This window comes from Pseudochaenichthys georgianus, chromosome 16 (genome assembly GCF_902827115.2).
Source record: "Pseudochaenichthys georgianus chromosome 16, fPseGeo1.2, whole genome shotgun sequence".
In the NCBI taxonomy this organism is placed as follows: Eukaryota; Metazoa; Chordata; class Actinopteri; order Perciformes; family Channichthyidae; genus Pseudochaenichthys; species Pseudochaenichthys georgianus.
This window is the reverse complement of record NC_047518.2, coordinates 24,722,940-24,745,981: the sequence shown is the minus strand read 5'-3', so window position 1 is coordinate 24,745,981 and position 23,042 is coordinate 24,722,940. Positions and strand designations below refer to the sequence as shown.

General features: G+C 40.3%; 1 protein-coding gene and 1 long non-coding RNA gene across 3 annotated transcripts; both read right to left on the bottom strand.

Moving 5' to 3' along the window:
* Window positions 1–13,876: 13,876 nt before the first annotated feature.
* has1 (hyaluronan synthase 1) lies at window positions 13,877–17,961 on the bottom strand. Of its 2 annotated transcripts, none has more exons than XM_034101806.1 (5): window positions 17,780–17,961; window positions 16,135–16,939; window positions 15,798–16,023; window positions 15,537–15,669; window positions 13,877–15,412 (listed from the first exon to the last, which is right to left on the bottom strand). In XM_034101806.1, the coding sequence occupies exons 2-5, from the start codon at window positions 16,924–16,926 to the stop codon at window positions 14,737–14,739; spliced, it is 1,827 nt and encodes a 608-aa protein (XP_033957697.1). In that variant the 5' UTR covers window positions 16,927–16,939; window positions 17,780–17,961; the 3' UTR covers window positions 13,877–14,736. The 2 variants fall into 2 exon arrangements, with proteins under 2 accessions (XP_033957697.1, XP_033957699.1); XM_034101808.1 differs by lacking the exon at window positions 17,780–17,961 and adding an exon at window positions 17,559–17,599.
* A 1,011-nt stretch (window positions 17,962–18,972) lies between these two features.
* Window positions 18,973–21,004, bottom strand: LOC139435336 (uncharacterized). The gene is made up of 5 exons (XR_011644623.1): window positions 20,892–21,004; window positions 20,423–20,615; window positions 19,994–20,101; window positions 19,201–19,327; window positions 18,973–19,118 (listed from the first exon to the last, which is right to left on the bottom strand). It is a non-coding gene; the product is annotated as an uncharacterized lncRNA (long non-coding RNA).
* Between the last annotated feature and the right edge of the window lie 2,038 nt (window positions 21,005–23,042).

Here is a 23,042-nt window from a genome sequence, read left to right as displayed (position 1 = left end):
AGCAGATCACGAGTTTATCAATATATTAAATACATGGTTTATACCTGTAATTACTGTGGTTCCATTTCTTCTGATTACCTAATTTGGGGCGTGCACATTTTCCAAGCGCAAACCTACCTCTTTTGGATTTGGAAAGGTTGGCGTATGCATATCCTAAAACCTATTAGAGTATATGTATAGTGTGCATCATCGGGGCTGTGGTCCAGAGAAAATCTGGTTGCTAAAGCTAAGGACAATACGCCCCCAAACAAATCTGAATCATATGTGAGTATGGGGAAGTACTTCTATTGCTTAACAGACTTTAACTGAGTATGTGACCCTGGAGTCATACTTGCAATCATAAGATTTGCTTTAATGGACCAGTCAAGTGTGGATGTCACCAAACATTGCGTAACATATTCTCTTTAACCCTGTATTCTCTGGAATATGATCTTATCAAGAAACAATTAATTATGTTAGTGATTGTATACTTTGCTCGTCCTTAATAAAGAAAAGCATAGGCTACACATGGCTGCTTTGGGGCAGTATGACCAATCTCTCTGTCATGTGCAAGTTCTTAAGGTTGTTACAGTTGTTTGATCATTTGTACTTTCACTCAGTTTAGGAGGTTGATGGTCAACATGTCAATGTATCTTTGGGCAAGATATCTAACCCCACAGTGGTCCTGGTGGCTTGGCCAAATGTGTGTGAGTGTGTGTGATTGTAGTTTCCCTGAGCAATGGGTGCACATTGTGTGGCAACCTCTGTCTCTGAATAAATGTGTGTGAGTGGGTGAATAATGAGTTTGATGTACATTAAATCAAATCAATCAAATGTTGTTGATATAGCCCAAAGTCACAAATTACAAATTTGTCTGAGGGGGTTTTACATGTTGTACAGAATAGACACCCTCTGTCCTTAGATTCTAGCATTGTACAAAGGAAAAACTACCAAAGAAACAATTAATTGGTGAATATGGAGGATTTTGTGGAGGTTCTATTCTGTAAAATAGAACCATATATATGTAAGTAATACAAATACTGATTAATATCATAAGTCAGAAAATTAAAAGACTCTATGAAGTACATGCACACACAGATACGAATAACTTCAGTCATTATTCAGTATCCATACGTTTCAGGTTATTCAGTTAATTAAGTAGATAATAAAATAAAAGTGCAAAAAATGTTCTTTTGTGAGTAAGAAAAATGTATATATGAAATAATAGCAAATAGTAGATATTTAACATTTAATAACAGATATTTATTCACGGTCTGCAGAGGAGCTTTGATGATTATCTCAGGTTAAAGCTTTGAAAAAGTGAGCATTTATCAGGAACAAAGGGTCTAATGAAGAGTTTCAATGAATTAGCAATATAGAAAAATAGAAAACATTGTATTATAGTTTGAGGTTATCTGGATATCTCCTTTTTTTATCTATGCATAATTACAGCTCTACTGTAGATAACACGTTCGCAATCGCATCAGCCCAATTGCTAATCTCACTTACCACATCACATGAAGCTAAACTTATCTTTTGAGAGTATGTCCATTTTGAGTGAGATTGCACTGTCAATAAAGCAAGTCTCCTAAAGAGGGTAGGGAACAGTGTGTTTAAAGCTTGTACACATAAACACTCAGTAAATTAGACAAACTTCAGCAAAGTCTTACGTTTTTGATGAATGCTCTGCTACAAAGAGTTTTACCTCTTTCTTGATAGTTAAATAGTTGCTAAGAACCTCCTGTTTTGTTCTGATAACTGCGGGGCAACAGACTGTAACTGTGGTTGGTGGTTCCAGGTACAAGAGGGAGATAACGGACTCCTCAGGCACAGTCTGCTCTTGTGGGCATCGCCCCACCAATCAAGTGACTGGAAACCACATCACCCATTCTTAGTGCAAAAGAGACTCATGACTGATAGAGATAACACACAAAATCAAAGATTTCCACTGCAAGACCAAGTAATTCAGTATATTATGTGCCTGGGATTTTGGAAAATCAGGAGTTACGTCCACCTACAGTAACGTTTATTGTCATATCATAAACACAACTACGGTGTAGTTATGTAATGAAGGAAAAACTTGGATCACAAGTTCCCAAAACAAACAAAAAAATTGTGCAAGCTCAGGCGTTAAATAGTCTTATGGCCTGTGGAATGCAACTGTCCCTGAGTCTGTTGATTTCTGTCCTGATGCTGCGTTTCCACCTGCCAGGCGGCATCAGACAGAACAGTTTGTTGCTGGGGTGATGTTTTTTTTTTTTTAATACTGTGGGCTTTCTTCCTGAGCCGTCCTGGTGATGTGCAGTTTCCACCACCCTCTTTATGGTTGAGGGCTTGTAACTACATGCCGCACCAGGCCGTGATACAGCCGGACAGGATCCTCTCTATGGTGCACCTGTAGAAGTTGCAGAGTATCCTGGGAGTAGAGGAGAGGGCTGAGCACACAGCCCTGAGGGTCTCCAGTGTTGAGGATCAGGGTGGAGGATGTGATGTTTCCCACCTGCACTGCCTGGGGTCTGGCCGTCAGTTAGTTCAGGATCCAATCACGGAGGGCGCTGCTGAGCCCAAGGTCCCTGAGCTTGGTGAAGAGCTTGGAGGGCACAATGGTGTTGAAAGCTGAGCTGTAGTCACAGAACAGCATTCTCACATAAGTGTTCTTCTGGTCCAGATCCTGTTTGCTCCGTAGGCAAACTGCAGGGGGTCCAGAGAGTCAGGGAGGGAAAGTGTGATGAATGTTTTGACTAACCGCTCAAAGCAATTCATGATGATGGAAATTAATTCCAGTGGGCGGTAGTCATCGACGCAGGTGATTTTAGTCTATTGTGGCCAGTAACGATGGTGGGGTGTTTAAAACATGCGGGGACTATAGACCCTTGTTAGTCATTGTCCTTAGTCCCGCCCACATGTTTCTGGCGTCAGAGCCTTTGAAGTCAGACTCTACTTTTCCTTTGCGGTTCTAATTGCCCTCCGGAATACCTTGAGTTCCTGTACTCGTCCAAATCTCCGCCTCTGTGGACATTTAAATACATGAAGTTTAAAAATACTACGTTACTCTAATATCCGGTATCTCTTGTCAGTTTTTGGTCTTACATATTGGTCTTGACTGAAATGTCTCAACAACGATAGGATGAATTGCTATGAACTTTTGAAATTAATGGTAAATGTCTTCACAAGTCCACTATCAGGGGACCAGAGGCTGTGACCTGTATACGGGTTGGGATCTTCGGTTTCTCCATATAATCTGGTCAATGTCCCATTCTATAACAGCAGGTCCCAGGTAGGCTTAACATTACCAATGTGATTCTGCTTTAATCCAAGCACACCCAGCCTTGTTCACAAAGAGGAGCTGATAATCTGACTCAGCAATTTATTTATTTGTATAAAACACCCTAAAACAAAACATTTTTGGACAGATGACTTTAAAAGAACAATCAAAACCATTTAATATGATTTCCTTTATCTGAGAGACTTATCTGTTACATTCTTTAAGTCAATAAAGTGGTTTAACATATTTGTTAATGTAAGATTTTTTTGCCATTTTAACATTGTGAGAATCTGTTTGCATTTAAGAGTAATACAAGCATGACAAACAGCTCTTCCAGTGGATAAAACACAATGTGAGGACTGACTGGGACTTGCGAGTCTTATGAAGCACTTTTGCAGAATCTAATTATAGTCAGACATGACTCAACGCCTTACTTGTCATTTATTGGGCAGATTGTTTGTATTTTTTTCCATTCAGTGGAGTTGCTGGGGCAACTGATGGTGCATTTTGACAATCCTTACAGCAGAGAACCTGAACCACAAAGATGTGAAATTGTATCTGATTGTATCTGTGGTTTAACTTGGATTATATGAGTCTTCATTGCACTTTGCTCTGTATTGCTACTGGACTGACTTGAATTCATGTTTCCCCTCTTTTGGACCCAACTCTCTCTTTCTCTATCTTAATAGGTAATGGGCAACAGAGGGGTGTGCCCTGAGTTTAAAAGCGTCATTAAGGTCACACAAAAGCTCTTTCAGCAGATCTTACTGTTGACTGACTCATAAATGTCTCCTTTTTCTTACAGAATTGTGTGTGTGTAAAAGGTAGCATTCCCTTTCTTTACCTGTAACTTTGAACCGTTTGAGGCTTTCGTTCCTGTTTATAATATAGTACACATTCATAATACTAGGAAGCAATCAGCTTACTTGTTTAGTTGCAATTTATCATAATTTGAAATCCCTTATGACGACTGTTAATAAGGTCTTTGATGTTATGATGTTAAAGCCTATTTTCACTAGAGCTGACATGTCAAATGAGTTTGTGTGATGATCGTTAACCTGCTGTGTACCTCCTCAACTGTGAACTAGTCACATACTTAATCTCAGGCAGAAATCATATGGTTGTGATTCAAACTCAGGAATAAAAAAAAACCTCAAATGTATTTATTAGACTGTCTCTCTAGCAGGAGGACTTAATATTTTTGTCAGACTGTACTAGAGTTGTAGATAAAAGTGAATATCACCGTGCTGTGAATTCATATTTTCTTCTTAAAGGTCCCATGTCATGGCCATTTATACTGATAATAATTCCATCGTTGAGGTCAACTAGAATAGATTTATATTGTGCAATTTTCCAAACTCACATTGGTTTCTCATACAGCATCTCTGTATAGTATGTGTATTCACCCTTTGTCCTACACGGCTTGTTGGAGCTCCTGCCCCCTCCCTGTGAGCCCACTGTGCTCTGATTGGTCAGCTCGCCCACTCTGTTCTGATGAGTCTACCACCGTTACAGCGGAACATCAGTGATTATGTGTTACAATGGCGTTAGCAACCAGAAAATGACCCCAGTAAGGACAAACCGATGAGAATGCTGCGTGGGGTCTGGGTGCCGTGTTGGCGGGACGTTGCGCGGCTCGCTGCTGCGAGGAGCGGACAGTGTGAGCTGGGTTCATTTCCTTGCTGCTGGGGGGGTGCTGAGGGGGCTGCAGCACCCCCATCTGCGAGGCTCCACTAGCAGCCGCCCTCCCCACCTCCCCCGCACCCCCAAACGTGGCACACCTACAGCGTAAGCGCACAACAGTTTTGCTGCTGAGAGAGTGTGGCTGAAGTCGAATAGTTCATTTAGCTTAGGAACCTTCCTAACGGAGTGAAATGACCCGGAAGTCCCTCAGTGGAAGCCATGATGAGCAGGGGTGGTTCTAGGGGGGGCAGGGGGGGCCAGTGCCCCCCTAACACTGACCTCTGACCCCCCTAAAGATGAAAAGTCATTCTAGTCGGACCCATTAGAGCAGTGCACTCACTTTCACTGTCCGGCTGAAGCGCCCGAAAAACAAACACTTTAAATCTCGGATCATCAGAGGCTGTTGCATCCAAGAAAGACTGATTGAAACCTACGTTTCGAGAGACTACCACGATAATTGAAGGTGATTTAAACTATTGTATCCGTGTAATTGTAGATGTAAAGTAGAGATGTAACTGTTCATTGCCTTTATTTTTATATAAATATGATATGGTCTTAGTGCAAAAATTGTACTATAACTTAAGCTGAAGCTAACAGTAATAACTATAAGATATATCTGAAATAAATAAGTGTACTGAAACAAATACCAATAACTGTATTGCATTGTTTTCTTATGCCTAATTACTTCATACTGTCTAGTTCTCTTTTTCGTCCTGCATTTATTGTGCCCCCCTCAGAAAATAACTGGTCCCCCAGTGGCCCCCCCAGTCAAATTGGTCTAGAACCGCCACTGATGATAAGGGCTGTCCGAATTCTCTAGATGATAGGAAAGGAGGTTTCAAACTTCCTTTATAACCTCCTTTAGCTTAGGAACCACTGGACCACCCTTACCGAAAGGAGAGGAGAAAATGCTGCCCCACAATGCCTTGTAGCCGCAGCATTTGCTGTCACACAACAGTCAACAAATGATTATGACGGAAAAATTATATCATGAAAGTTACGGTGCTTACTAAGCATTTTAAAACGTATGTGGTAAGTTGCCAAAGTGCTTTGTTTTGAACGTTCATCAGTATTATAATCAAAAAGAGAAATATGAACGTTATCAAATAAAGTCAACATTTCACTGAGCTGTGTGGGGTTTGTTCAACTTTTAAAAGATGTTTGAATGGTGATATACACAGTGATAGATGTTAAGGACTAACGTTTATAATAAATACATTTGTATTTATTTTAAGATATTTTCATACAATCATACGTATTGGGATCATTTGTATTAATGTGGACCGGAGGGAGAGGGTGATGAGCATAAGTTTCACTTTTCTTTTTTATTTCAATTCCAACTTTGGTCATGAAGAATATGTTTCTCTGTTGTCCACGTTCATAAAGCAAAGCAGCAGCATCAGAGCAACGTGCAGTGTCTCTAGATGAGTTTACAGTAGTCCCTCGTTCTTATTGTACATCCATGTTGTAGTCCGCAGTATAGAAAACTGTAGTTTCCATAGTTTCCCCAAAGCAGCAGACGCACATTTATGACGTCCGCTGCATAGGCGGATTTTGAAGGGGGGCAGGGGGGGCATTGCCCCCCCCCTAGTGGCTGAAATATGTTACAGCATTACTACGTCTAAAACTGTTCCAATACAAATATTTCGTATATCAATATTTTAATAGATGTAATAAAATGATTGTTACAATACAAATCTGAATAATATCAAGTTTTGTTTGAAATCATTTCATTTTTGAGCAGTCGCATGTTGTGACGTGTGAGGTTAAGGACACATTTCCCTCGCTTTTTTTTGCATACAAGTGATTCAGCTATTGTATTACAAGAATTAGCAGTAATGGATATTCGGCGATTACCTAACCCAAAAGACTATTAAAAAGGACAGCTATCCAAATATATACAAGATGCTTGTTGGCACTGACTCTGCCTATCGGATCTGCCACCTCTGAGAGAAGTTTTTCTGCAATGAGGAGAATTCGGAACTGGCTGCGGTCAACGATGGGAGGAACAATATTTTCCTCACTTGCGGTTCTTCACATTGAGGACGACATAACCACACAGCTGTCACCTGAGGGGATAGTGGAGTCGACATAATGCGGAACGTAAAAAAAGGCTTCTACTTCTGCACTAAGGTAGGACACTGGTTAATAATATTGTAGCGTGTTCAAGTAACCCGTTATTTCCACACACACCCCCGCCTCTGTTAGTACACATTTACTGACACAAACATTTGTATCATCTGTTATAGACCCAAATACGTTAAAAAAATAAGAACTCATTCTCAAAAAAGATAAACGCCATTCTTAAATAACGAAAAAAGCGATCATGAAAATGTTTCCAATAAATGAAGAAAATGATTTTTGACCACTTTGTTGTTCAGATATATCACATATTTGTAACTAAATTATACATTAATTGAAACAAAACACGGTATAAACTGAGGAGTGACTCTCGTGAGGTTCATGTATTTTCTTCACTCCGCTGGGAAACTGCTCTCATGTCAAGAAGCATCAGATCAGTGCATGCGCTGCATCGTCCAATCAGTGAGCGATACACAGTAAGGGGGCGGGGCGAGTGTCTGAGGATTTCATCGAAGGATGGTCTGGTGGTTCCTCGGTTAAAGCTCCTCCATTATCGCTCCTCACTCCTCCGGCAAAAATAAGGCCATTGGGACGCTACTCAAGATGGCGCAGACAAATCAACTGAGACCGAGACCGAGACCGACTTTGCAGACCGTTTACATGCAGAAAAAGCTACATAACACACAAGGGGACGGGTAATAACCGGAAAAGCATGACATGGGACCTTTAAGTTACACATTCACAGAACTCCAACATTTTACAAGCCAACTTAAATGTATTTATGTAGCACATTTCGACAACAAGATAATTCCAAGTGCTTTACAAAAACCTAAAAAGCATTAGGAGAAGCAAAAGGAACATATTATAAAATAACATTCTATTTCATTTAAATGGCCATTAAAGTGACAGAGAATAGAAAAAAAACAAGCAGACTTGAAAAAATAAATTGTCAAAAGTTCATTGTTGTGAAAATCACAACAATCACAACGGGTTTCAGCTTACAACCAAAGAAACCATTTGGCCCATGTTTGCGACAGAGTTTCTTAAAACATAAAGGTTGTGGGCTCTCATTTTGTCCAATGGTATGCAGCTTAAAACTCAGTGTTTTCACTTCCAGTAAATGATGGAGGCTCCACCAGTATGAGTGTGCATGCTGATCCGGTTGTTAGATGAGTCTCTTCTCTGCAGACTGGGGGTTTCCATTCTTATTTTGTAAATTGCTTCATTCTCTCATCTCTACCACACGTGTATTTTGTTTCAGTACAGAAAGTTGGGAGAATACCGTGCTGGTAATGTCAACCACAAGCTACGCCAACAAAACAGTGACAACAAACTGTGTTGTTGTGTAGAGAAAAAACATGTAATTATCCCTGATGATATATTGCAAGTGTTATAATTACCCATGTAGGCCTACTATTTTATCTACTACAGTGTTTCATCTTGTAATAATTGTGCCGCATTAGGTGTTAATGTAACCACAGGGGTTGGCTTTTGGGGGAAAGTATCTCCGGAAATGACAGCGTTCTCCTGCCCGGACGTAATAATGACGACTTTGGTGCTGAATATGACACAACACTTTGTGGCTCACATTTGATCTGTTACTAAAAAAGACGTGTGAGCCACAAACATGTCTGGGAGCTGAAACTATTCCTCCTTCTTGATGTCAGAGATGGAGGCCCAGACAGGGTGGGGGAGCACAAGCTAATTGAAAACAGACTTGAGGGGAAGTGATGTTTGGCTTTGTCAGACTGCTGGTTTTGCCCCTAACTTTTTTTTATCTCCTTTCCCTGACTCATTAAGGCGCTGTCACAAAAAAAAGTAAAGTTTTTTTGTACTAAATCACCCCAGAGCTTTTAGTTGCTCATCGGCTGGTGTACAGTATGGGGAAAATATCCCTGGCAAAGATGTTGCCATTAGAGACCAAACACAGCATATCACTGTGAAATCTGATGAGTAATGGTGATGCTGCTCCTGAGGAACTCCAGACACTTTTACTCATACAAGAAAAGGTCCTTGTTTGCCAAACTACAGTTGTTTTAACCGCCACCAGAGTTATTGACTCAAAACTATGTGGAAGATAGTCAGGCAGATAATCCGCAACATCTCAATTCACTGATGATACTCATACCTCTCATTTAAACCACATGAATATAATAAACCCTACTGTATGTTGTTTATTGATCGTTAAGGACTGGATGTCAGTTACCTTCCCTATAATTCAATACCAATAAAACAGAGATATTGATCTTATTCCAAGACACCATCAATTTATTTTTGTTATTAAATGTTTTAATTATTCTTACTTTTTAAAAGGAATGCTGCTTTTTAATTAATATTATTGTTAGGACAATCACATGGATACTGGTCATATGAAACCTACATGTAGCAGCATCTTGAATTAAATAATGAACTTGCCAAGAGAATAATGAAGATAGGATGTTCAATGTCCTTGCGTGCGTCCATGTGCTCATTGCTGTATAATCCCTATACAGTATGTTTAGGCGTTGTTTTTATTAGCAAGGAAATTCCATTGGGAACTCTCCTCGTCCACATCTTCCATCAGAATGTGTAAATCATTCATCCATAGCCCTGTAAACATAAAGATGAATGGCACTTGCTTTCTCAGAGAAATGCTCTTTGAGTGTTGATTTGTTATGGTCAAGAGCCTTGGATGTTTGTGCAATCAGGAACACCTTATCTGTGACGTTATTTTTGCACTATTCAATTCAAAACCTTTATTTATCTATGTAGGTGAATCAATGAATGAATATTTAGGTATGTTCCCTTCTTTTGATTGTTGTTGGGATTGTGACAGCTCTGATCCTTCCAAACAACTAAAACACAGTTGTTTGTATTGCAAACCAATCATTCCCATACACTTTTACTGCACTCTAAAATGCTTAGCAACCGCTCCACCCATGCGATGCAAAACATTTCTATTTAGAACAAAGATCATAGTTCTTCGAAAAGTCATAGCATTCACTTGGAGTAATTAAAAGGCTGTTGTCGGGCCCGGCTCATACAACAGTTAACAAGTTGGGTGTCCTCTCCAAAGATGCTCGTATTTAACCACCTGAGCGTCACACTGAAACTGTTAAATATATACAAAATATATAATTCAACATGTATATTTTCTACTTTCTTGTTTATTTCTAGTTTTTTAATTTGTATTGTACACAAACATTTCCCAAATTAGGACCAATAAAGTACTTCTTATCTTATCTTACAGAAATCACACTCCACACTCTATGAGTCTTCATTTCACATAGACTATTTATATTGCTCTATTTCTACCTATGATTATCAGAAGTTAACTTGTTTTAATGTTGTACAGTATGCTCAGCGATCACAGAGAAGCAATCACTGGGGACGAAACATCTGGATCTCAGCTCCTCTCTTAAAATGTGCATTAAAATAAAAATAAACTTTAAGCGCTGATGCTTGTTTGCTGGCAACAAGGAGGCCCTAAACACACACACACACACACACACACACACACACACACACACACACACACACACACACACACACACACACACACACACACACACACACACACACACACACACACACACACACACACACACACACACACACACACACATTTTATACATTAAATGTTCCACCAGATCTCCCAGCAGCAGGAATTGGACCAACATTTTTTTTTCAGCCATCAAATTATAAAGAAGCTTTACTCCACCAATAATATATATATACAATAATCTAAACTTTAATACAACATATTATTTACTCTGCATCATTCACATCTGAGCCCAGAGAGAAGATTTGTTTGTGTTGAAACAAATTCTCCATCAAATAAAAAAAAAACGTCAACAAAAAGGATTTACATAAAAATGTTTGAGAGCGTCACAAAGGGAAATATTTCCGATGTCTTGCTTTTCTTATGTTGTCAAACATGCTTTTTGTGACCGTCAACATTTCGTTTCAAAACAGCATTTAACCCTTGGTGTGGTTCTCAAACTATTTTTAGTAAATCCTCGAAATAACTTTTAGAAGTATAACTTGTTTTTGTTATATTTTCGTCTCACTGCCATGACTAATCATTACAACTCTTTGAGTGGTTCTCCCTGTCGGATTGTCTACAGGTGTGCTGGAGTCAGAGCAGCTACCCACCAGCTGAAAACTTTTCTGCATTCAACATGATAAAGACTCAGCCCTGCCACATCCACGCTATAGAACCTGCTCCTCAATGTATACATCAAGCCAGTTCAACATTAGTAATACCATTGCTCGTCTTTTCCCTAGCCTGAACCTGTACTTGCTTCCCTTGCAGTCCTGCCTGCACTGCTCCAGTAAATATTTGATCCCTTGCAGATTTTGTAAGTTTGCCCACTTACAAAGAAATTAACAGTCTATCTTTTTAATGGTAGGTTTATTTTAACAGTGAGAAGAATATCAAAAAGAAAATCCAGAAATTGACATTATATAAAAGATAAACATGTATTTCCATTTAACTGTGGAACATAAGTATTTGATCCCCTTGCAAAACATGTCTCAATACTTGGTGGAGACTCCCTTGTTGGACACACAGAGGTCAGACGCTTCTTGTAGTTGGTCTCCAGGTTTGTGCACATCTCAGGAAGGATTTTGGTCCACTCCTCTCTGAACATCCTCTCCAAATCCTTAAGATGTTGAGGCTGATGCTTGGCATCTCGATACTTCAGTTCCCTCCACAGATTTTCTATGTGACTAAGGTCCGGAGACTGGCTAGGCCACTCCATCACCTAAATGTGCTTCTTCTTTAGCCACTCTTGTTGCCTTGGCCGTATCTTCAGGTTTATTGTCCTGCTGGAAGACCCATCCATGACCCATTTGCAGTGTCCAGGCTGAGGGAAGGCTATCGGCCAATATTTTCACGGTGCATGGCCCCGTACATCCTCTCCTCGATGCAGGGAAGTGGTCCTGTCCCCTTAGCAGAGAAACACCCACAAAGCATAATGTTTCCACCTCCATGCTTGATGGTGAGGATTGTGTTCTGGGGGTTATAGTCAGCATTTCTCTTCCTCCAAACACGGCGTGTCGAGTTGATGCCAAAGATTGCGATTTTGGTCTCATCTGACCGCATCATCTTCTCCCAAGCCTTCTCTGAATCATTCAGATGTTCATTGTCAAATTTCAGACGGGCCTTTCATGTTCTTCTTGAGCAGGGAGACCTTGCAGCGCTGCAGGATTTGATCCACTATGGTGTAGTGTGTTACCAATAGTTTTCTTTGTGACTGTGGTCCCAGCTGCCTTGAGATCATTACCGAGTTCCTCCTGTGTAGCTCTTGGCTGATCCCTGACCTTTCTCATCATGATCATCGATACCCCCACGGGGCGAGATCTTGTGTGGAACCCCAAGCCGAGGGGGATTGATGCTCATTTATACTTCCATTTAGAAACACACACATTTTTATTAGGAGCCTGTGACCTAAGATTTTCATTGTCATAACTGCATTTTAGCTATGTACGTATGACCAATAAAAGCCTTGAACCTTGAACCTGAAGGTGAAGGGCAGTCATGGCAGCCTCCTGGCAGCCGTACGACACCGGAGAGTGGCTGCTGTTTGGCATTGGCAGAGGAGATTTGTCACATTTCTCATGGGCGCACCCCACATATTCAGTTCTGCTGCTCATCCCACAAATGCTTGTTCCTCACAAATGTGGTACCACTGGAAAGGTAAGAAAACAGGCTTTCCAACGGTATAAGATGTATTGCCAGAAAGCATTGTTACAATATAGAAATCATCTACCAAACACAAATTGCCTTACTTTTTGTGTTAAGTTTATATGCCGTAATAGCTGCAATACCTGACTGATATATCTTCAGAAAAGTTACAAGATGTGTATTTTGTAAATCGTGTAATTTTTTTATTTGTGTATCTTTAATATGTTTGTATGCATGCTTCTTAGTTAACATTAAAGGTAGGGTAGATAAGAATGGAGAAACCAGCTCGAGTGCGCTAGAATTTGAAAGTACAAAAAAAAGCTGCCCCTTCCTTCAGACTTCCTTACAGAGCCCCTCCTCCAACACACACGAACGAGCACATGACCAATGAGTGTACGAGATAAGTTTGTGCACGAGATGGAAGGCTGACAGGCAGGTAGGCCATCCAGTTATCTGAGCTGGGCCGGCTTGGTCGAAATTTGAAAAGCACCACAGCTTCCACAGATGAAATTTGTTTATGTATTTATTGTCAAAGCATGTAAAGTATTCATTGCTATCGGGATGTTAAGAGCATTCCATGGAATATAACAAAAAGTGTTTCTGAAGTGAATTACTTACCCTACCTTTAAGCTGTCTTTGGCTCTTTTCTGCTGTAACAAATGTACATTTCCACTCTGTGGGACAAATAAAGGTGTTCTGATTCAGAAAAGGGTTTTCACTCTCACTATCACCTTTGATAATTACACTTTTACCAATTTAGATGTGCAGCAGTTTCCAGCTCAGAGATAGTAATAGTGATTATCTTGAAGTTGCAGATTGTCATTGATTTGCTAAGCTGTGGAAACTGAGTTATAAACTACTTTAACATGGAAACCTCTTTTTTATTGTTTTTTAAACTATCCTAATGTACTTTGAACACAGACGTGAATTATATTGTTGGGTACTGGGTGTTTCTTAGATGGATCACTGCCCTCGTGGCAGTTTCACATTTCTCTTATCAGTGCCGTGAAGATTGTATCTGTAAATCTCTAAAACTTGACCACTGTGACATCACAGTGTTCCCCCTGTATACATAATTATGTAACCAACTAATGATCTACTAATATATTGTTTTTTCTGTTTACTGGAAAGAGATTTTCATCACCCAAAGAAAAGAGTTGAACACATTAAAAAAATATTTATTCTTTTTCAATTCTGTACAAATTCCCACAACCATCAAAGTTTTCACATTTACCGACAATATCCAGCCATTATATGTTTTTATATATATATATATATATATATATATGTGTGTGTTTCTGTGTGTGCTAAAATGACAAATGTTGTCAAAGCAAACAAGGTGCATTTCACATAGAACTGCCTACAATATGAAACATTTGTCCCCATTGTTTCATCCTTCAAGCCTCCATGTTTTGATCCTAGGCCACAGCATCACTTTCATTTTCATATAGAGAACAGTTATTTGTCTAACTGTGCAACATTATAATTGCAGCAACTCTGCAGAAAGTGCTATCCAGTATTCAGTGCAATTACAATGACAGTGGTGAAGTGATTGTTGTTGAAGTATGCTTACAAACACATACATTATGCAGATATATAGCCTAAACAAATAACCCAAGATCAATTACTACCTACTTTAAATACAATACACATGAGGTTACATTTCTCAGATATCTTGAATAAATATAAAATGCCTTCTTCCCATCATAAACTGACAAAGAGAAACCTGAGAAGTGCATGGGCGCAAAAGCCCTCAGTATAGTTTCATTTAAATGTGCAACAACATCTCCATATTAATGAAACCTGTTTTCTCACATATATTATTTATATTTTCTAAACACTATTGCAGAGAGGATTTTATCCACTTCATCAATATTAACACTTTGAAGTGTGTTGGTTTAGAAACTGCCGGGAAAACCCTGTCCATCAGTTACTGAAATGTGAGACTAAATAAATAAATAAAGACCCACAGAACAAAATAAGGTCAATAGTTGAATTAAAATCAATTATTTTCCTATTTTTTGTTATACTTTAAGTGTGTAGTGTCCTTCACTGGACACTACACACTTAAAGTATAACTTCCTACCCGTTTTCTACATAACTTGCGGAACCACACCCAGTAAAGGATGATCATAAGCAGCCAGTATACGGTGTAGGCCACGCAGCCAAAAATGATAAAGGTGAGTTCCTCTACTTTGGCTGGCTCGGACCAGTCCAGTTGACTCTCCCTGTACATTGAGTAACCCAGCCCACCTAGTAAAATGGCCATCCACACCGACAGAGGGAGAAGAGGAATGTAGTTCCCTACAATTTTACGCCTGCCAGAAGTCCCCCAGCTGCTTTTGTTCATGGTGAGAATGGCGAAGTACTTGGCAGGCAGCAGGCTGGTCATGTACAGGGCCGAGTAGAGGGACATGAACACCATCACCATGTCTCTGCGCAGGATGCAGGCGTAAGAGGCTTTCACCAGCCCGATCAGCTGGATGCAGCACAGGATCCAGAGGATGTCCCACACCGTGCCTGTCCAAAACAGCTGGATGATTGTGGCTGTAACGAAGAAGGGGAAAATACCCGAGACGATGGACTCGTAAGTCATCCAGAGGTGGTGCTTGTGCCACCACATTGCATTGAAAAGCCACTCGCGGAAGTATGATTTAGTCCAGCGAGTCTGCTGGTTCAGCCAGCGCAGAAACTCAGCAGGTGTCTCTGTGTAGCATTTGGAGCGGGCTGTGTATCTAAAAGAAAAGGCAAAAACAAGATTTATGAAACCTTTATCATTACAGCAAAGGTTACACCGTCACATCAAGATAATTGCATCTGATATCATAACTGTGTGCACAATGTTGAAAAGCTTCTTACTTTGTAGCATAGCCCATGCTCAGCATTCGGTTGGTAAGATGTCTGTCGTCACCAAATGTGCAGTGACTTCCCAAAAACATCTGATTGTACCAGGACTCCAGAAACTGCTGGAGGAGATCGTTCCTATACAGACCTTTATGGAGCAATTCAAGAAAGAAACACAATGAGTTACAACAGTGCATTACAGCTCTGAATACAACTGCTTGACATGTACACCAATACATTGACACATATCAAAAGGGAATAAGCTTTTTCTCTCACCCAAAGGACCACTAATGCAGGACACACAGTCGAAGAAGGACTGGCAGGACCTTTCGATGTTGAAAGCCATCCAGTATCTAAGACTGCTCATGAAGCTGATGTAAGAGTCTTTCAGGTTAAGGATCATCACATCTCCTCCCACAGCACCGTACTTGTCGTTACTTTCTAACACTTTACACAGCTCAATGGTGGCCAGAGTGTCCAGCTTGGTGTCTGAGTCACACACCTAAGGGAGGGAGTAAGAGAGTCTTGTCATAAAGAAATTGCACACTATGGTTCAATCATCTTTTTTTTTTTAAAACATAGGGAATATGATTTCAAAAAGAAGAATACACACCTGTATATAGTCCACTGATGACCCAAGTGCTTTGAACGCAGTGTACATCACCTCCCGCTTGCCGCCCCACTTCTGCATGATGCACACGCACTGCTTGTTCCGGATCAGTTGCTCTACGTCTCTTCGCTCTGGGTCCTCAACAAAAGTTGGTTCAGCGTTCCCTCCTGGGCCGATTTCAGCGTTCCCTCCTGGGCCGATTTCAGCATCTCCTCCTTGGCCTATTTCAGCGTTCCCTCCTGTGCCCAATTCAGCATCCCCTTCTGGGCCCATTTCTGTTGCCGTTTCCACAGGCTGCTGGGCCTGGATGGGATTCCATGTATGGTAGTTATTTTTCCACACATAACAGCCAGGGTCCCGGTCTGCAAACACCTCTCTGAACATTTCCATCATGTACCGGTCATCATCTGTGTTCCCATCGATCACCATGATGATGCGCAGCAGCTCCGGAGGATACCTGAGGGCCTTGATGGAGCTGAGGCACTCCTTGAGATAGGCGGGGTCCTCCTGATAGGCTGATATTGTGAAGCCAATTTGTTTGGTAAAGGAGCAGGGCTCTGTGCGTGCTTTCATTCGTCGGTGCTCAATGAAGGCGAAGAGGCTCTGGATCAACACGTGAAGTGAGAGGAGTAGTCCATAAAAGCCAAAGGAGATGATTCCGTATTTGGATGTTACCAGCTGAAAACCGTCCACATAGGCCCACACCAACAAGCACATAACCAGCACAGCAAACCCAAAAGTGCAGATGGCGCGGACAATTGAGCCCAAATTCTTCAATAAAGGTTTCAGATCCATTGTGTTTCTCTACCTATCACACAAGAAAACGCAACAGTTATAAGATGGCTCAGTTATATGCTAAAAAATGTGCACAGACCGAGTTCAGGGTGTGTTACTGTACATGGAGTTAGTCGGTTTATATTTCTTCTTTAAGATCTGCTAAAAATCCATAAATTGGAAAATAATACAGCAACCAGGCCAAGCTTTAACATTTATAACTTTTTAAATGTAAACAACCTTGTCCTATTGTAAATAAACAGATGATGATAAACAGTTCAGGTCATGTAAAACCAGCAATAACACACAGTGGGATGAAAAGACTAGGTAGTGTGTTAACATTATCTGTTTATGTCCAACTTATTATTTTTCACATATTTCAATGTATGCAATAATATAGTATTTCAAAGATTATTCCAAACTTTTAAGAATATGAAATCTTTTTTTTTTTAATTCTTGTTTACAATTGCTTTATAGCTTGTCAGACAACAGTCACTCTGAAACATAGCATAAAACCTTATTCTAATAGAAACATTAAACTGACAATGTATCAAAGCAAGAACTAATACCGGGGTTGATGAATTGAGAACATTCATTATCAAATAAAAAACACAAAAGAGTAAATGTAATATGCATTTCATCAGGCAACTTACCTCTAGTAGAAATGGAATGTCTGTTTTTATTTAAACATTTGTGTTTTAAATCAAATCATTTTGAGTGACATGCCATGGTTCTACAGAAGTTATTTTGTTTATATTTAAATCACAACTTATCTCTACTAACTCAGACAAAGACAACTGTATCTATGAGTTTATAAGTCATTTACAAACATCACCGGTACTACACTCATGCAAAATAATTTATTCGCACCTACCTGATGTTAAGCTCCCCTGGATTTCAATTTGCGAGACATCCGTCCGGTGTTTCTCTTCTGGGTGAACTTGGCATGACGGTAGTTGGCTTTATAGGCTAGGGTGAAAGCATCGGCCATGTGTACGCTCCCCGTCAGTCTGGGGGTTACACATTTGCATACAGGCGCTGTCACTGACTCAGCCTACGTCAGAAGCAAGGCGGTGGTCCCATAGACATATAAAGAGTAGACGCCGCATCGACCGCTGCTGCCTATTGGCGCTGACGAGCCGTGGGGCCGCCATCTTGGACCGGTCACCCGCTCCACTCATGTAATCTGTCTGGCAGGCGCAATGAAGTGTCAGCGCATTTTATCAATCATAACTCGCTGAATACAAAACTGATTTTCACGGGGGGGGGGGTTTCTGCAAACGTCATATATGTAGGCATGATACCGGACACATGATTCGGCGTATTTTAATATTCATAGTAGGCTTAACAGCAATAGAATATTCTGGTATTTGATAGCCTATGTTATGTATGATAGGTATTTTGCAAAAGACACACGATATATAATATATACACACACATAAAAAAACACTAATGGTCTATATATGATAGAGAAGCATATTGTGTAGGCCTATACTCAGCTATTTTAATAAATTGAAAAATGAAGAAACAATAATACATTATACATAGACAGAAGTTATATATCAGTAAAAATGAATATCTACGTCATAAAAAATGAAAATGTACTTCTACATCTATATAAAAAATGTAAATGTTCAAGTTAAACACAAGAACATGACACCACCCCGCCCAAACCATATTTACACAAAGTTGCTCATGACACCCGAATGCCCCGTGCATGCGGCTCCTCCAAAGCATGACTGAGAACCTCTTTCTCATATCTTTGTCTTTGGGAAACCATCAAAATAAAAACGGGAGATTTGAGAGTCAACACAAAAACATTTTAAGAAGGAGGTCAAGCTTATTTTCTTCCTTCTTCTTCCTAGATAGATTAGATTAGATTTTAGATTTAGATTAGGACCCTTTGTGTTTCAGGTGACAAAGACTTCGTCAGGTAATATGCAATGGGAGCCTTCCAATGTCCGTGTAGGCCAACCACCATGAACACAAGAGCCTCAGTAGCAGCATCGGTCTCATTGTTTCCATCACCCATGTCTACAAAAGCAGACATTGACTGGTTATGTGGATTATATTGCACATGTTTTCTGATGGCCATGTCATCCAACATGAGTGAAACACATCCATATTTAGCCTGGTCGTCCTGGCATCTTCTCTCCAGCATATCCAGCATCATCTTGTTCAGGCCAGGCTTGCCATCCACCGAACACAGCCACCTGTAAAAAAATTGAGAAGTAGCTATTTAACGTACTTGCAACCGTAATTTCCAAAAATGAAATTGAACAACATTAAGACTACCTTTTTGTTGTAGTCTCTCTGAGGTATTTGTATGCCTTTGGACCATGTAGATGGAGTGTGAGGGCAAATTCTCTATGGTCCTTGGAGTACTCATGGCCCTGCTTTGCCTTCAAGTCTATTTGAAGATCTGAAATTGTATGAGAAAAAATTAATAAGTCCCCTTCATATAATAACAAAGGAGTTTAATAAAGAGTGTAAGAGTAAGATGTACATGAATTTCAAAGTGCTAATTTCATCTTACCTGAGTAGAAATCAAGCCTCTTTGAGTTCTTCATTAATGAGGTTCTTTTCCCTCAAATCCCCCAAAAGACTCCTCACTGTGGTCTCTGCCCTCTTTTCTCTAGCCATGGCATTCTTCCTCTCTCGCTCGAGACTCTCCACTCTTGCTAAAGCTTCATTGAGTCTGGCCTTAAGAGCAGTAGGAGAAGCAGGCGAGACATAGCTATGATCCCAGTAGAAAGAGGGATGAACATGGTTTGAGTGATGTTTCACTTCACACACATCACTTTGACACAACTAGAGTATGGCCCACATTCTTTCTTATAGTCATCACCTGTCAAAGCCACTGCCAGCATCATGCGTGTGTGTGTGTGTGTGTGTGTGTGTGTGTGTGTGTGTGTGTGTGTGTGTGTGTGTGTGTGTGTGTGGGTGCCAGGAATGCATGTTCAACATGTCTTCAATTGTGTGTGTATGTGTTTATTTGTGAGTGTGTTTAATATGAGTGGCAGCAAACAAGAGAGATTTTACTTTGTCTAGGACCATTATGAATGATGTTGAAAATAGAAATACTCACATCATTAGGCTGAGGTTGTGAGTGTGAAGCTTCTGGGTCGTCCTGAGGGGCCACAGACAGGCTCTCTTCAGCTTTTCTGGAAGTAGACGTAGTCCTGCCCTTTTCTGGCTAAAATGAAAAAGCAGAAAAACACACACACACACACACACACACACACACACACACACACACACACACACACACACACACACACACACACACACACACACACACACACACACACACACACACACACACACACACACACACACACACACACACACACACACACACACACACACACACACACACACACACACACACACACACACACACACACACACACACACACACACACACACACACACACACACACAACACCCTGCCCTGTTATTGATAATAGAATATTTACATTTATGAATGCTAATAACCTTATGATGATACACCTACTCTTTGGAGGTGAACCGGGAAGCTGAAGATGGAGGGAATAACACCATCTCTGAGTCGGACAATCTGTCCTGTCCTGTCAAACTCGTCCTGCTTAAAATGCTCACTGCAAATCACGGATGACTCGCTTGCAGTGAACCCTTCCCTCCTCAAAGCAACTTCCCACTTCTTTCTCATATCTTTGTCTTTGGGAAACCTTCAAAATAAAAACGGGAGATTTGAGAGTCAACACAAAAACATTTTAAGAAGGAGGTCAAGCTTATTTTCTTCCTTCTTCTTCCTAGATAGATTAGATTAGATTTTACTTTATTCATCCCACAACGGGGAAATTCACTTGTTACAGCAGCGATTTATAAAGTCTCAGTTGGCCATGAACATAATGTTTGCTGGCTACGATTTCGCTGGCGGACATCAATACAGTACAATAATATTCTATTTACAAAATACAACCAATTATAATGTTGAATCTTACTTGTGAAAAGTAATCCCCCGACCCCTGTTCGCAATCGTCCGCCGATTTGCACAGCAATATGCTGCACAGTGCTCTGGCATCTTGAAACCTCTGCTGTCTATGGGTAGAATGTCTGTAGGATGACCGGTCCAAGATGGCGGCCGTATTTCTTGCGCCTCAGCAGCCAATGCGGCGTCTACTCTTTATATGTCTATGGGTGGTCCCTCTGACATCGTGCGAGCACATCTGTGCGGCTTTCTTTTGTCTTTTAAGACAGAGAATGTAAGTCTGGGACCACTCGGACAAGACTATTTACTGTAATACAATGAAAGAAGTTTCCAAACTGAACGGTACTGTACATGAGTTTCCAAGAGGAAACCAAGAAATATGACTTTTGTTTGCTCATATTGCCATAAAGTTCTATTTTGCAGCCGCACTAACATTAACATTGCCCAAGTTAAATAACACTTTTGCAATCAAATTACACATATTTGACAGCTTTGGTTACATTGTCTGTAGATTGAGATAATAAAATGCGTCTATAAATAAAGTAGTAGGCCTATAGCCTACATCTACTAGTGACTGTTAGCCTGAAATTGGCCATTCTGCACATCGAGTACATTTTAAGATTTTGAAGATATTAAAAATAATACATAAATACTTTTTACCACCACTCGTATTGAACTTGAAAGTCTTGAAAGTGTTAGGTTTTGCAGAGAATATGTGCCTAGCGAAGAGGATGTCAGGTATTCAATCGCATTAACCTTAAGAGGGAGTATTAAGTAACTTCAGAAGCTGCAGTCAAGCTTGTAAACTGGTTGGATGTTGCCCTCTGCTGGTTCCTATCTGACACTGCAACAGTTCAATATAACAAAGTGCTATTTAAGTTTTAGGAAGTAGTGGAAAAACGTTTTAGTGGTGAAGTGTAATATCAAAGGAGTAAAGCTGATGTCACAGAGTAAAAGGAAGTCTTGTCTTTGTTCTACTAATCTTTGCCTTCAGAGTACTAATGCAGCTGGTTCAGTTGCTGCCACTGTCCTGAATTAAAACCATGATTACATCCCTGGAGAGTTCCTTTACAGGGGAAACTGTTGACCGCTCACGAAGGTCCCCACCCTTACCCGCAGAAGCTGTCCCGAGCCGTCAACACGCTTCATGTCGACCCAAATAGAAGCCACGAGGCAACTGATGTCATGTGTGGAGGCTGAGCCAGTCAATGTGTTTAGGGTTGGTGAATTGGCTTGACTTATTGCACATGCCATTATATGTGGGCTTACTCCAAGACATCTGTATGTTTTCATCAATTATAAAACTGTATGCATGTGAGCCATTGTTTGTTACTTTTAATTCACCATATACAATGTGTTAACATTTAGCTATCAAATTGCTATCTTCATTCTTCCCTTTTTAAAGCTCTATTTTCGTTAAATGATCATGGCTAAACTAGTATAGTTATTTCCCACTTGTCCCTGGATAGTCAATGAAGTCGCTGAGGGATAACTGAGTTGGTGTGCATTTGCAGGGGAATGACTCTTCTACGAAGCTACCATCAGAAGCTCGTAAACATAGTTTGTCGAATCCTGTAACATTCAAAATATGCAGATTTATGTTGCCAGAAACAACATCCTTTCCAAAGCTCTGTTTTCAAAAATAAAACGATTCAGCCTCCAGCATGCTTCATGGCAATAAGAGCTATTTCTTCGTTATGCCACTTTATGGTCAAGCAAATGCCTTGTGACTCACCCTGCTGCTGTGTGCCACACCCAAGGAACCAAAATACATGCAAATCACTGGAGCATTTTGTGATTGAGCTTTTCTATAAGGGCACCTGATGCTGTTGTTTGAATCCTAGTTTGGGAGCTTTCACAGAGAGGTAGTAACAAAGCAGTTTCATATATATGGAGTTGGTGTCTTGCAATATGTATTAATAGTTTTGAGCAAAACAACTCAAATGCTCCAATTTACTCCAAACACAAACAACATTCAAGCCCAACTACAGCTACATAAAAAGTTGCTGAATAGTCAAATGTTGAAGTACCATTATTTGTTGCAGACAGTGCTACATAATCAGGGATGGTGGAGTGTGGAGTGTGCAACATACTTTACAGTTTCAGCCCACAGAGAGCAGTGTAGCAGCATTTATTTCTCCTTTGTGATTTACTGACTGTAAAT